Consider the following 15,273-nt stretch of genomic DNA (forward strand, 5'->3'; position numbering starts at 1 on the left):
ACACTTCCCATGGGATGGGTCCTGCACCAGTCCCTTGCATTGACTCACCGGCCTCTGAATGGCTCCCATTTTTCAGCTGTTCTGTCTCTTCACACCTCCATGGGCCCACGGAAACCCTATTAAGTGGTCTTGCTGTCCTGGGGGCCACCAAGGTCCTCTTCTCCCCTTCTGTCTCCAAGAAACTCCATCTGAAGGGCATAGCTGTGGCTTCTGCCAGCTCCTGCTCTGTACACTCAGCAGCTCCAGCATTAAAGCAGCCATGGCCCAAAACTCTCAGAGCAGTTTTTTCTTTCACTCTTCATGGTTTCTCCCACCTTCATGAACTCTGTAGGTCTCTCCTCCTCTTCTGCTGAGCTCCGGCATCCCCAGCTTGGCTGATGTTACATTTTTATAGTTGTAAATTGGTGGGAGAGAGTGATGCTGGGGACCATCTATTCTACCATCTTGACTGGAACACCCAAAAAGAGATTTTAAAAATAAACCTCCCTGGCTTTCAATATCAACTCTCCTTGGTGAAAGATCTCCACAATGAAAACTACAAAACGCTGATGAAAGAAATTAAACAGGATACAAAAAAATGGAAACACATTCTATGTTCATGGATTGGAAGAATTAATATGGTCAAAATGACCATACTACCCAAAGCAATCTACAGATTCAATGCAATCCCTAACAAAATACCAATACCACTCTTCACAGAAATAGAAAAAATAATCCTAAAATTCATATGGAACCACAAAAGATCCCAAATAGCCAAAGAAATCCTGAGCAAAAAGAATAAAGCTGGAGGCATTATACTATCTGACTTCAAAATATACTACAAGCTATAGTAACCAAAAGAGCATGGTACTGGCATAAAAACAGACACATGGATTGATGGAACATAATAGAGAACCCAGAAATAAATCCACATATTTAAAGTCACCTGATCTTGCCAATGGTGCCAAGAACATACATTGGGGAAAGGACAGCCTCTTCAATAAATGGTGCTGGGAAAACTGGATATCCATGTGCAGAAGAATGAAACTAGGCCATATTACCAAATCAACTCAAAATGGATTAAAGACTTAAATGTAAGACCTGAAACTATAAAACTACTAGAAGAAAACATAGGGGAACACTCCAAGACACTGGTCTGGACAAAAATTTTATGCAGAAGACTTCTATAAGCATAGCTGACAAAGGCAATAATAGGCCAATGGGATTATATCAAACAAAAAAGCTTCTACACAGCAAAAGAAACAATCAACAGAGTGAAGAGGCAAGCTATAGAAAGAGAAAATATTTGCAAACTATTCATCTGACAAGGAAGTAATATCCAGAATATATAAGGCACTTGACTCAATGGCAAAAAAAAAAATCCAAATAGCTCAATTTAAAAATGGGCAAATGAGTTGAATAGACATTTCTCAAAAGAAGACCTACAAATAGCCAATAAGTATATGAAAAAATGTTCAACATCACTAATCATCAGGGAAATGCAAATCTAAACCACAATGAGATATCATCTCACCCCAGTTAGATTGGCTGTTATTAAAAAAACAAAAAATAACATATGCTGACAAGGATGCAGAGAAAGGGGATCTCTTATACACTGTTGGTAGGAATGCAAATTAGTACAGCCTTATGGAAAACTGATGGAAGTTTCTCAAAAAACTAAAAGAACAACTACTATATGATCCAGCAGTCCCACTGCTGAGTATTTATGCAAAGGAAAGAAAATTAGCATACTGAAGAGATATCTGCACCCCCATGTTTATTGCAGCACTATTAACAATAGCCAAGATATGGAATCAACCTAGGTGTCCATCAACAGATGAATAGATAAAGAAAATGTGGAATACTACTCAGCCATGAAAAAGAATAAAATCCTGTCATTTGCAACAACATGGATGAGCCTAGAAGACATTACATTTAAGTAAAATAAGTCAGGCTCAGAAAGATAAATACCACATGTTCTCACTCATGTGGGAGCTAAAAAAAAATAGTAAGTTGAACTTTCAGAAATAAAGAGTAGAATTGCACTAGAGGCTGGGAAGGGGTGGGGAGAGAGGGATAGAGAGAGGCTTGTTAATATACACAAAATTGCAGCTAGATAGAAAAAAAAATTCTAGTGGTGTACAGTAGTACTAGGCATCTATAATTACTAATAATTTATTGTATGTTCTCAATGGCTGGAAGAGAGGAGCTCAAATGCTTTCATCATAAAGAAATGATAAACCTTTGCAGTGTTAAAAACACTACTACCATGATTTGACCATCATACTTTGTATACATGTATTGAAATATAGCCATGATAATATTCATTCCTTAAATATACTTCATTGAAATTTGTCAGAGCGTGTAGACAGAAAGGGCAACTGGTTCAGAACATTGCTGGCCACACTCTGAATAGATTTGGCTTCCACAATAATACATGTTTGAATCTTTACTTCATTTTAAATACTTTTTACAAAGTGTTACTTCTTTTTTTTCTTATTTTTTTTTATAAAGATGACCGGTAAGAGGATCTTAACCCTTGATTGGGTGTTGCCGGCACCACGCTCTCCCAAGTGAGCCATGGGCTGGCCCCACAAAGTGTTACTTCTAAAATAATTATTTTATATTCATCTGTATAAGATCTCTATATAAAAACTAATTACCCAAAGAAACCTCTAACTTCCATTTTAAGTCTTAGCTTCACACTACACATTCTGATTTCTAAAGTACTTTGCATTATGGTGGCATGAGCACTTCCACTAAATTCAGCACATAAGGCAAAAAATCATATAGAATCAAAACTATCCCTTAAAGCAGGTTTTGTGTATACAACTTTGTAGAGTAATTCTTATAAACTCTTAAGTTTGGTAACACTAGTATATAATAAAAGAGGGAACAAAAAATGTCTACAACACAAGCTGGACATTCAAACAATTCTGTCTTGACGATAACTATTAACACTCTTAAAAAACGGGGACTAGGTGGAGGATTCTAATGTGTGCATTTTGCCATCAGGGTTTATAGCAATTTTTTTAAAATGTCAAGCCTCGATAACTTCAATACATACTAATAGACTTGTTTGATGTGATAATATTTAAACAAAAAAAGGGAGTGACAAGTGAAATCTAAAGCTCCCAAGTTAAAAGCTTACATGAAGGGTCTTTAAAACGTTTATGAAAATGTGCATCATGAAAAACCTATGCATGGATTGCAAAATTTTTTTTTGCACAAAAATAAATTCTTACTGTTATAACATGTCTTAACAGAATCTAGTTTGAGGCACTAAGAAGGATAAGACCTCAGTTTAAAAAGAGCCCCTATCAGAGCAACATGAATTCTGCTAAAACTGAGGGAAGAATAAACATCATATTTATGGAGAAATGTAGGTGGAAGAATGGTGAAATCATTGACGTTTTATGAAAAATGTATAGGGTCAATGCCCCAAAGAAATCAATTTTCAAGGAAAAGATTATTTTGTTTGTGCCTTAATTGAAGAGGACTGATGATTAACAATAGAAACAATAGCCAACACCATAGACATCTCAATTTGTTCAGCTCACGCAATTCCGAATGAAAAATTACAGTTAAAAAAACTTCCTACTTAATGGGTGCCAAAACTGTTGCCCCTAGATCAGCTGCAGACAAGAGCAGAGCTTTCGATGGAAGTTTCAAACAAGTGGGATCAAGATCCTGAAGCATTTCTTCAAAGAACTGTAACAAGATTCCTTCCCCTTTCCCTGTGCCAGCCACACCACTTTCAACAACAACAACAACAACAAAGAATTGCAACAAGAGATGAAGCGTGGCTTTACTGTACGATCAGGAAGACAAAGCACAACCTAAATCAAAGCCATGGCTACCAAGAGGTGAACGTGGTCCGGTCAAAGCAAGAGTGGGACAATTGAGCAAAGGTCATGGGAACAATTCTTTGGAATGCTCAAGGCATTTTTCTTGTAGACTTTCTGGAGAGCCAAAGAACAATAACATCTGCTTATTGTGAGAGTGTGTGGAGAAAGTTAGCCAGAGCTTTAGCAGAAAAACGCCTGGGAAAGCATCACCAGAGAGACCTTCTCCATCATGACAATGCTCTTGTTCATTCCTCTCATCAAACAAGGACAATTTTGTTAGAGTTTCAATAGGAAATCATTAGGCATCCACCTTACAGTCCTGATTTGGCTCCTTCTGTCTTTTTGGTTCCTAATCTTAAAAAAATATTTTAAAAGGCACTCATTTTTCTTCAGTAAGTAATGTAAAAAAGACTGCATTGACATGGTTCAAGTCCCAGGACACCCCGCCCCCCCAGTTCTTTAGGGATGAACTAGAGGTTTGGTTTCATTGCTAACAAAAGCATCTTGAACTTGATGGAGCTTATGTTGAGAAATAAAGTTAATATTTTTTATTTTTATCTTTTATTTCCATTTTTCCATGAACTTTTTGAAATCCCCTCATACTGAGTACCAAGCGTTGGTCCAGTAGTGCACAAAACAGAAGTTTGAAGTCCCCTTGTGTAATGTAATTTCATTAGAGAGAAAGGCAGCATATTAGTTGAGACTGAAAATATAAAAACGCACCTTCAAAATCAAAACCAGAGCCATGGAAAGAAGAAATAATAACTGTAAAGATTGAAAGCAGCAGTAAAATTAAATTACTGTAAAGATTGAAAGCTGCAGTAAAATTAAATTCCACAGGCAGTAAGTATTCTATGTGAGCACAGGGCTGTACAGAAAATATGTTTGCTTCTGCACAGTTTGGGCAATATGAACAAATTTTACCAAAACTTGGAGAAATTGTTTCTGGGTCACCCTGCTTCTAGTGGCACCAAGATTTTTATTAATTTCCTCAGCAAGTATGCATTAAGTACTTACTATATACCAGGCACTGTTCTAGAGCCATAGGTTAAATCAATGACCAAAAAATAGATCCCTACCTCGTATGGAGAGTACATATGACATACAGTAAACAGGTGATAAGCGCGATGAGAGGAAAAATAAAAGTTAAGCAGGTGGATGGGATCATGAGGATGGAGTGGAAAGCTGGGGGTGTGGAGGGCAGGTTGCCATTTGACATAGGATGGTCAAGGAAGGCCTCTGTGACAAGGCAAGATTTGAGCAATGACTTGAAGGAGGTAAGGGAATGAACGAAGCAGATACCTATTGGGAGAGTGTTCCAGAAGAGACAACTCCTTCCCTCATTTCTTTCAAAACAATCAGATTTCTTAACTCATGTCATAAACAATGTGGGGGGAGGGGAACCATATTTAAAAATGTTAAGTCTTACCTTGAAGATAGGAAGAAACCTAAATATTCTGAAATATCCTATTACTACTGTAAACTGAATAAGAACCAAGTTGTCTGGTCTCAATCTGACAAAGTACATACAAAAGATATCAATGACTCCAATAATGATGATACAAAATTGCAAAGTATTCCAATGTTGTCGAAAATATTTCCTTTTCAAAATTATTATCTGTTAAGAAAACAAATAGAATGTATGTCATTTTATAGCACCTATACAGTGATGAAGGGTGTCTTTAAAATTAACAGTTAACTCCTTAGCTACAAATGAGTTATATCGCAAAAGCTGAGCTTCAAGTTATTTATTTGAAGTCCCCCCAAAATTATTTTTATAATCTCCGACATCAAAAATTAAAATTTGATTCAAAATATATGATCTATAATGGAGCTGGAATGCTAAAAGCAAGCATTAAAAAATAGCAATAAACAGGTTCATTGCAATAAAGGTATCATTAATAATAAAGTATGAAAATAGCAATACTGATAAATTATCTTTGTAGAATTTATCACAAGAATAAATTCATATTATGACAAGGACCTAGCAAATGAATTTATTTTAATTCACTTGTTTATTTTTTGTGTCATTATAGATAGAATTTGAAAGAAACTTCCATGTCTGGTTTTCCAGCTCTCTTTTACCTCATTGCTGAGATTCTATTTTTATGATACTTATCTGATGTCCAAGACAATGACTATTTCATGATTTCATTATTAAACTCAGAAAATTCAAAAGGGTTACTAAAATTCCAGGATCCCATCAACTATCACAGCAATGGCTTATGAAACCAAGTTATTTTAATAATATGACAAAATAGATTCAAAATATCTTAATTGTTCTGTAGAATACATTTTTATTTTAAACAGTACCTTCAATGCTGATTCTAATACATATAAAAACATAAAATAATAGTTTAATGATATCAGTGTTGACACATTTAAATCTCTTGCCACTGGCCATAGATGTATTATCATAGGATAAATATACATTAGGGTTATAATATGTCCCGTATATTCAAATTCTTCTGAAAATACAATGTGATATACGTAAATCAAAAATTTATAACTCCTGAAAAAAATGAGATCAAATAAAATGTCAGATCATTTAAAAGTATAACAATTAAGAGCTAAAGTTCTACATTTGTTTAAACAAATCATTAAACTTAATTTGAAAAAGACTACAAACAACATAAAACGATAAGCGGAAATCAAAAGCATGATTTCTATGAATAAAAATCATACTAGAAAAGATAAAAAATATAATTCTTGTTAATCTATATCAGGGATGGGCAGCATAGCTCTCCATTATTCATAGAAAGAATTCATGCTTTAAATCAAGGCTATAGTACTTAGGAAACAATGCAAAGATTCATAAAAGCAAGAAATAAATTTAGGGGAAAATGTATTACACATCAGCATTTAAAATTAAGAACAGGAAAAAATATTTTATTTAATAATTACCATGGCATGTATTTCTTAAAACTCTTCAATCCATCTAAAGTAGAGTCTATGAGGGCTGGCCAGTTAGCTCACTTGGGTGAGCATGGTGCTGGAAACACCAAGGTCAGGGTTCAGATCCCCATACCAGCCAGCCGCCAAAAAAACCAAAAAATGAAAAATAGAGTCCAACAAAAAGGAGGTTCCCTAGATATATGTCAGGACCCTAGGGTTTAAATTTTTTATATTTCTATTTAAATTTATTAAATGAAAGAAAGTAAAAAATTATCAGAATTTGTTATCAAAGGTTATGTTAACACCCACTTAAAATTTAGCAGCACTGTTGCTCCTGGTATATATTGTTTTGACATCTACTGGTAGAACAACCTTGCCTTTGTGGTCTAAAAAGCATGTTAGCTCACAATTTATATAGGTCCACAAAGAGTGGACCCAAGTTAAGTAAAATATATATTTTGTGATATTTTGGAAAATTGATTATAGATATTACTAAGGCCATGTTACGTTTTTCCTAACTCTAGACATCAACAGGACTACCCTACGGCACAGATGAAATTAAACAGTGCTAGATCTAATCTACCAGTTAGAAATTTCTTACTCTTGCTCTTTGTTATACTAGAAGAATATGTAAGCAGCCCAGTACAAAATATGACCCGAAGACATGGCAATTAAAACTTGAAGAATCCAAATATGACCTTCCTTTCCTTCTTTCTGCCCACTCTCAAATAGGGGTGTCAATGATGTTGCTAAAACAGAATGGAGGAAGACAGGCAAGCACTCTGCTCACTCACCACTAGATGGATGAGTCAACCATAATAGTTTTCTTTCTAAATAAGGCAAATCAAGGTAATCTATTCTGACAATGTAGAAACGAACATATTCTCAATTATATTACTATTAAAGTTTCACAATCCTTACCCAGGTGGGATAAAAGGTGCCTTTTCTTTCTTATATTGCAAGAAAGTCAACATGTTTTTAAACTTCATAAGCCAGCTTCTAGCTTTTACATAAGTTGAAACATCATAAATACTCATGAATCTAGCCGAGAAAAATACAATATGTGTTATGATAAAAAGCAAGTTGCTATACTTTGGGTAATACAAAAGAGCAAGTTATACTAAATGTAACTAAATATGCTCAGCCCCAAGCCTCTACATCCAACCACCTATCCACCCCTGGTTATGGTACATGAACATTTTAAATGTGAGACTCCTACTGCCCCTGTTTCTGGAACAATGCCTGATCTGAGGTAGAACATAAAGTTTCTCTAGACACATTCTATGAATTCAGAATCAAGCTTCTCTTTGTCATGCCTTGCCTAGCCCAAGTCTCCCCAAGGCCCTGAAGGCCCTAACCTTCCCAAACTTTATCCCAAGGATTGATGGTAAATCTTCCAAATAGATTACCAGGCTGCCAAAATGTTAACTATCACCCAGCCAGGATCTCCTGTCACTGTTGTCCCATAGCTTTGTCTTGGATCCATTATCTAATGTTTGCCAGGACTGTGACCAGATATCAACAGTATCTCTAAGACACCGGGCTTTCCCCACCAGCCTTTATTACGTCTATCAGGACCAGCAGTTGGATCAATTCCTTCGAGCCTGCTCCTCCCTAGAGGGCAGTCTAATGGTACCTCCTCTATCCAGTTATTTAGTGAAGATGATAAAAAGGCAAAAGAACTATGATAGTAATTAAAGCTATTTAGGTTCTCTTTCATGGATCCCCTAGTCTCCTATCTAATTACATTGCAGTCAGATCTTCTTCCAGAATATCCTAATCTCACCAAGTTATGAAACTTCAGGGGAAAATAATATAGACAAGCAAAATAGAAAGTAGATGAATAGATGAATAGATGGATAGACAGACAGACAGATGGATATAGATAAATAAGATAACAGATTGATCAATTTGGAATATTTAATTCTCATTCTTTATCACATATCCATTCAATTATGTAAATATCAATTAAACAATTGTTATACTTACTTTCCTTGGATAGGGCAATAGCTTTTGGTTGCACCAATTAATATCCGGGCTGCATCTACTCCAAGTATTCCATCATTACATTGTTTTTCAAAGCTACTCTAAACATACAATTTTTTTTAAATATTACAAAGGCTCAAAACATAAATGCAATATACACTTCTTAACCTTTATATAGCCCTCCTTATTATTACTGAACTCAGTATATGAAAATACACTATCACAAAAAAATTCTATAGTAGGAAATAAATTTCATTCAGTTCAAATATTTACTGAATATTCATTTTTACAAAGTACAGTCCTGAATGTTATGAGAGATGCAAAAGTTCCTAGCTTCAAGAAACTCAAAATACATACAATTCAAAGAGTTTATTTCAGTAATATAAATAGCATCAGTAGCATCATTCTTTTACAACAACAGAGAGAGGCAAAGTTTTGCTTTTATTTATTTATTCATTTATTTTTGGCAGCTGGCTGGTATGGGGATCTGAACCCATGACCATGGTTTTATAAGGCTGTGCTCTAACCAAGCGAGCTAACCAGCCAGCCCTAAAGAGGCAAAGTATTAAGTCAAAGTGTAATTAATTCATCTCAGCCTCACAGATTACTATCAAAAGAGAAAGACAGACTGTACTCTTGTGTCAACTCTTCCCTAAAAACAGGAGAAAAATTACACCTTTTAGGTGCCACTGACAAACTCAGAGGTTAGAGTTACCTCCTGGGACTGCTGCCTAAACTTTGTTTCTCTCATACTGACTATGCACTCTTGCCTATCCATTGTTTATAAGTATTGTCTCCAACCTCCACTACACTTAGCATATTTTCTCAAGTTTTACGACTCTAAGAATGATAGTTACTAATTCACACCACTTTAATATCTCAAGACAATGGTCATCCATTCACCAGATCCTTTTATCTCGAGGAGATAGAGAAATGATCCACCCAAAACAGCCTTAATAAAGCATATGCAAATTCTGAAGCTGCCTTCCAAAAGGTACAGGGTCAGTGGCTGGGCTGTCCTTATTCTAAGGGCCACTGGGACACTTGGTGGATTTCCCCATTTTGTAAACCTCCCTGACGGCCCTTGACAGATATCCACTATAAGAAAGATGTGTCCCAGAGGTTTGGCACTGTGGTATATGGGCAAATATTACACTTGTGTTTCCAGCCTGCTATCCTAAGAAGTAAACCTGGCTCAAGAAAATTACGATTTACTAATATGATGGAATGTTTGTTTACTCATTCATCCTTCAAATAAATATTTATTGAATGACTACTCTGCTGCAAGCCCTGTGCTAGGTCAATGGAAGTATATAATTCAAGGCTTTAAGGAGCTCACAGTCTAGTGTAGAAGGGGGGGGGAATATACACATATAATTTTAAAACAGTGTAGGCAATATAAGAGGATAAAATGAGGTAAGCGCAGGTCATTAATCAGAGTTGATGTGGAGATGGGGTCAGAGAGAAGTTCCTGGAGGAGATGGCACCTCAGTTTAATTTTAAGGATGAGCTTGATTATCCAGATGAAGAATAGTGTAGGGGGAGCAGAGTGGGGAAGAAGGTGAGCAGAGGGTGGCATCTTCAGTGCATGCACAGAGGTATGAAACAGTATAGTGAATGCAGTAAAAAACAAGTTGTGGGGCAGAGAATCAGCCAGAGAAACAGGCAGGGGCCAGACTTAAAATGACCTTGTCTATTGTGCTTAGACTTGATCTCATAGGTAAGCTTGTCTTGGAGTGTGAGATGCTCATCCTGTGAGATACTCCTTGAACCCCCATCCCTGAAAAACTATGCAGGGCAGAGGGAAAGGGAGAAAGAAATGTTGCATTCAATATTCTCTCCTGGAGAATCTCAATTTATATCAGCATCTTAAAAACTCTGAGGAACCTCTACAAGAAGTTCCATAAGAAACCTGTTTAATTTTGTTTAAACCAGTACATCCTAAAGGAATTGGAGCACGGAATTTTTTTTTTTATGCAGTCCCTCTTAACATCTCATGGAGCAAACATTCTCTGGAACTCACTCACGTAGGACTTTAAGCAGGATGGTGGTGTAGACACATGTTTTTCAGTAAGTCACCATGATTTGAGAATGGAAACATTGGAGGCAGGGAAACCTGTTGAAGGTTTCTAACCTCTCAGACAAGAGATTATAATGGCCTAAATTAAGATCCTCAAGGATGGAAAGGGGCGTGTTTGACAAATATTTAGAAGTTAAATTGATAGAGCTTGGAGAGGGAGGGAGGGAAGGAGAGAACTGACCTCAATAACCACATGGTAATGGCCCCATTCACTGAGACCAGGAACACAACAGCAGGCTTGGGGTGAGTTCAACATGGATTTGAGGTACCAGTGGAATGTCCAAGACAAGATGTTTAGTGACAGTTGGATTCATAAGTCTGAAGAGCTGGTGGTGAGAGGTTTGAAGGAAGATTATAGAATTGAAGAGCATCCATGGACACTGTTAAAATCATGACTGTAGAAGATCTGCGGAGACCACGTGCCCTGCAGTGCCAGCACACAACCCAGCAGGTAGGCCACACCGCCTCCGCCCAACTCGATCCCCAGCCCAGCCGAGTGCTTGCCGATCAGAGAGGGACCTCTCTGGAGAGGCCCAAGACATGAGGCAACCAAACACCTGAGGCACCAGTGGGCAACCAAGAAGACACTGAGGCAGCTGTGCCAAATTGGCAGCCCCAGCAGCATCCTAGCCAGACAATAGTGTCAAACCAGTGGACCATGAAATCCCCTGCCACAATGACTAAACATCAAAGGAAAGATACCAGAAATATGAAAAATCAAGAAAGTACACCACCAAAGGGTAATAATTCTCAAGATCTAGATCCTATAGAACAAGAAGCCCTTGAAATGTCTGATGAGGAATTTCGAGTGATAATTCTATGGAAATTAAATGAGATACAAGAAAAGTCAGCTAGACAACAGGATGATATGAGGAAAAGTATACAGGACTTGAAAGAAGAAATGCACAAGGAAATCAATGCCCTGAAAAAGAATGTCGCAGAGCTTGCAGAGTTGAAGAATTCATTCAACCAAATAAATAACACAACAGAGAGTTTAACCAGCAGGCTTGCAGAAGCAGAAGAGAGAACTTCTGACCTTGAAGATGGGCTGTTTGAAATAACACAGGCAGGGCCGGCCTGTGGCTCACTTGAGAGAGTGTGGTGCTGGTAACACCAAGTCAAGGCTTAAGATCCCCTCACCAGTCATCTTTATTTAAAAAAAAAGAAAGAAAGAAATAACACAGGCAGACAAAAGAAAAAAAGAAAAAAGAATTAAAAACATTGAAGAAAATCTAAGAGAGATATGAGACAAAATTAAGTGCTCAAATATCCGAGTCATGGATATTCCAGAAGGGGAGGAAAAAGGAGATTGCATTGAAAACATATTGAACAAAATAGTGGCAGAAAACTTCCCAGGTATAGAAAAAGACACAGATCTTCAGATTCAAGAAGCTCAAAGATCCCCAAACATATTCAATCCAAAAAGGTCTTCTCCAAGACATGTTATAGTCAGACTGCCAAAACTCAAAGACAAAGACAGAATCTTAAAAGCTGCAAGAGAGTAGCATCAAATCACCTATAAGAGAGCCCCAATCAGACTAACATCAGACTTTTCATCACAAACCCTAAAAGCCAGAAAGGAATGGTATGATATATTCAAAATACTAAAGGACAAAAATTGCCAGCCAAGAATACTCTACCTCACAAGGCTATCCTTCCAAAATGAAGGGCAAATAGTATATTTCTCAGACAAACAAAAACTGTGGTAGTTCACTACTACACGACCACACTTACAAGAAATTCTCAAGGGTGTACTGGGTTTGGTACCTTAAAAATAACTACCACTGCCATAAAAACTCAAGAAAAATCAATACCCACTAGTAAAATAAAAATGCCAACAATGAAGAGGAAGAAAAAAGTTTATCCACAATTCCAGGAACCAAGAAATACAGAAGACAAACAGTAAATCAGAAAGAAAGGAACAAAAGATACTTAAGACATCCAACCACTCCTATTCAACATAGTGTTGGAAGTACTAGCCAAAGCAATCAGAGAAGAGAAGGAAATAAAGGGCATCCAGATTGGAAAAGATGAAGTCAAACTGTCCCTGTTTGCAGATGACATGATCCAATATATCGAACAGCCTAAAGCCTCTACAAAAACACTCTTGGAGTTGATAAAGGATTTCATCACAGTAGCAGGATACAAAATCAACACTCAAAAATCAGTAGCATTTCTATTCTCCAATAGTGAACATGCAGAAAGAGAAATCAAGAAAGCCTGCCCATTTACAATAGCCACCAAGAAAATAAACTACTTAGGAATAGAGTTAACCAAGGATGTGAAAAATCTCTATAATGAGAACTACAAACCACTGCTGAGAGAAATTAAAGAGGACACAAGAAGATGGAAAGATATCCCACACTCTTGGATTGGAAGAATCAACACTGTGAAAATGTCCATACTACCCAAAGTGATATACAAATTCAATGCAATCCCCATCAAAATTCCAATGACATTTTTCTCAGAAATGGAAAGAACTATCCAGACATTTATATGGAATAATAAAAGACCACGCATAGCCAAAGCAATGCTGAGCAAAAAATAATAAAGCTGGAGGCACAACACTACCTGGCTTTAAAATATACTACAAAGTTGTAATAACCAAAACAGCATGGTACTGGCATTAAAACAGACACACTGATCAATGGAATAGAATAGAGAATCCAGAAATCAACCCACACACCTACAGCCATCTGATCTTTGACAAAGGCACCAAGCCTATACACTGGGAAAGAGACTACCTCTTCAGCAAGTGGTGCTGGGATATCCCTATGCAGGAGAATGAAACTAGACCCATACCTCTCACCATATACCAAAATCAACTCAAAATGGATTAAAGAATTAAATATACACCCTGAAACAATAAAACTTCTTAAAGAAAACATAGGAGAAACACTTCAGGAAGTAGGACTGGGCACAGACTTCATGAATACAACCCCAAAAGCACAGGCAACCAAAGGAAAAATAAATAAATGGGATTATATCAAACTAAAAAGCTTCTGCACAGCAAAAGAAACAACAGAGATAAAAGACAACCAATATAGTGGGAGAAAATATTTGCAAACTATACATCTGACAAAGGATTAATATCCAGAATATACAAGGAACTGAAACAACTTTACAACAAAAAAACAAGTAACCCAATTAAAAAATGGGCAAAAGATCTAAATAGGAATTTCCCAAAGGAAGATATATGAATGGCCAACAGACACATGAAAAAATGCTCAACATCACTCAGCATCCGGGAAATGTAAATCAAAACCACACTGAGATACTATCTCACCCCAGTTAGGATGGCTATTATCGAAAAGACTGTGAATGATAAATGCTGGTGAGGTTGCGGAGAAAAAGGAACTCTCATACATTGTTGGTGGGACTGCAAAATGGTGCAGCCTCTATGGAAAATGTTATGGAGGTTCCTCAAACAATTGCAGATAGATCTACCATACGACCCAGCTATCCCACTGCTGGGAATAAACCCAGAGGAATGGAAATCATCAAGTCGAAGGTGTACCTGTTCCCCAGTGTTCATCGCAGCACTCTTTACAATAGCCAAGAGTTGGAACCAGCCCAAATGTCCATCATCGGATGAGTGGATACGGAAAATGTGGTACATCTACACAATGGAATACTACTCAGCTATAAAAACGAATGAAATACTGCCATTTGCAACAACATGGATGGACCTAGAGAGAATTATATTAAGTGAAACGAGTCAGGCACAGAAAGAGAAATATCACATGTTCTCACTTATTTGTGGGAGCTAAAAATAAGTAAAAAAATACACAAATAACCTCGGGGGGGAGGGAAGAAGACACAACAATTACAATTCCTTGGAGTTGATATGACAAGCGAACAGAAAGGAGGTTGTTGGGAGGGAGGGGGAGAGGAAGGGGGAGGGAGGTTTCAGTAATGGGCCACAATAATCAACCACATTGCATATTGACAAAATTAAATTAAATTTTAAAAAATCATGAGTGTAGCTAATAATAAAGAAAAAGAGAGTATACAGTAAGAATAGTGGACAGAGTTAACTGTCCTGAGGTACACCAACATCCATAAGATAAAATGAAAAAGAGGAGCTCATGGAAGAGACTGAAAAGGAATGGAGTCACAAAGGCAGGAAGAATGGCAGAGTAGAAGGCAGTCTTGGGAAAGCCATTCAAAGATAATATGGAGTGAGTCACTCCATGGAATTGCTGGTTAAAGAATGTGAACGTGGGAGGTCGTTATAACAATGGCCCCAGTGTGTATCATGCCTCCCTGTCTCCATGCTCCTTTGCAACTGACATTGCTGCTCCTCCCATCAAGAAAGAAAGAAAGAGCACAATAGAATGTTGAACTTTGAGAAGGAGAGAACAGACCTATAGTTACTAGAGATGGAAAAGGGGAAGGGGAAGGGGGGTTAGGGAATAACTGGGTAAGGGACACAAAGAATAATTTCAATTTATAATGACAAACATGCTAATCATATTAATTTGA

The 15,273-nt window shown here is 37.0% G+C and overlaps 1 protein-coding gene across 1 annotated transcript in view; it reads right to left on the reverse strand.

Moving 5' to 3' along the window:
- SLC9C2 (solute carrier family 9 member C2 (putative)) overlaps positions 1 to 15,273 on the reverse strand; it is a 104,635-nt gene that overhangs the window by 28,625 nt on the left and 60,737 nt on the right. Inside the window, exons 13-16 of the mRNA XM_063105912.1 lie at positions 8,712 to 8,809; positions 7,644 to 7,763; positions 6,141 to 6,339; positions 5,257 to 5,445 (exon numbers count right to left, since the gene is read on the reverse strand). Coding sequence (XP_062961982.1) covers positions 5,257 to 5,445; positions 6,141 to 6,339; positions 7,644 to 7,763; positions 8,712 to 8,809 — 606 coding nt within the window. The remainder of the gene's footprint in view (positions 1 to 5,256; positions 5,446 to 6,140; positions 6,340 to 7,643; positions 7,764 to 8,711; positions 8,810 to 15,273) is intronic.

This window comes from Cynocephalus volans, chromosome 8 (assembly GCF_027409185.1).
Source record: "Cynocephalus volans isolate mCynVol1 chromosome 8, mCynVol1.pri, whole genome shotgun sequence".
Classification (NCBI taxonomy): Eukaryota; Metazoa; Chordata; class Mammalia; order Dermoptera; family Cynocephalidae; genus Cynocephalus; species Cynocephalus volans.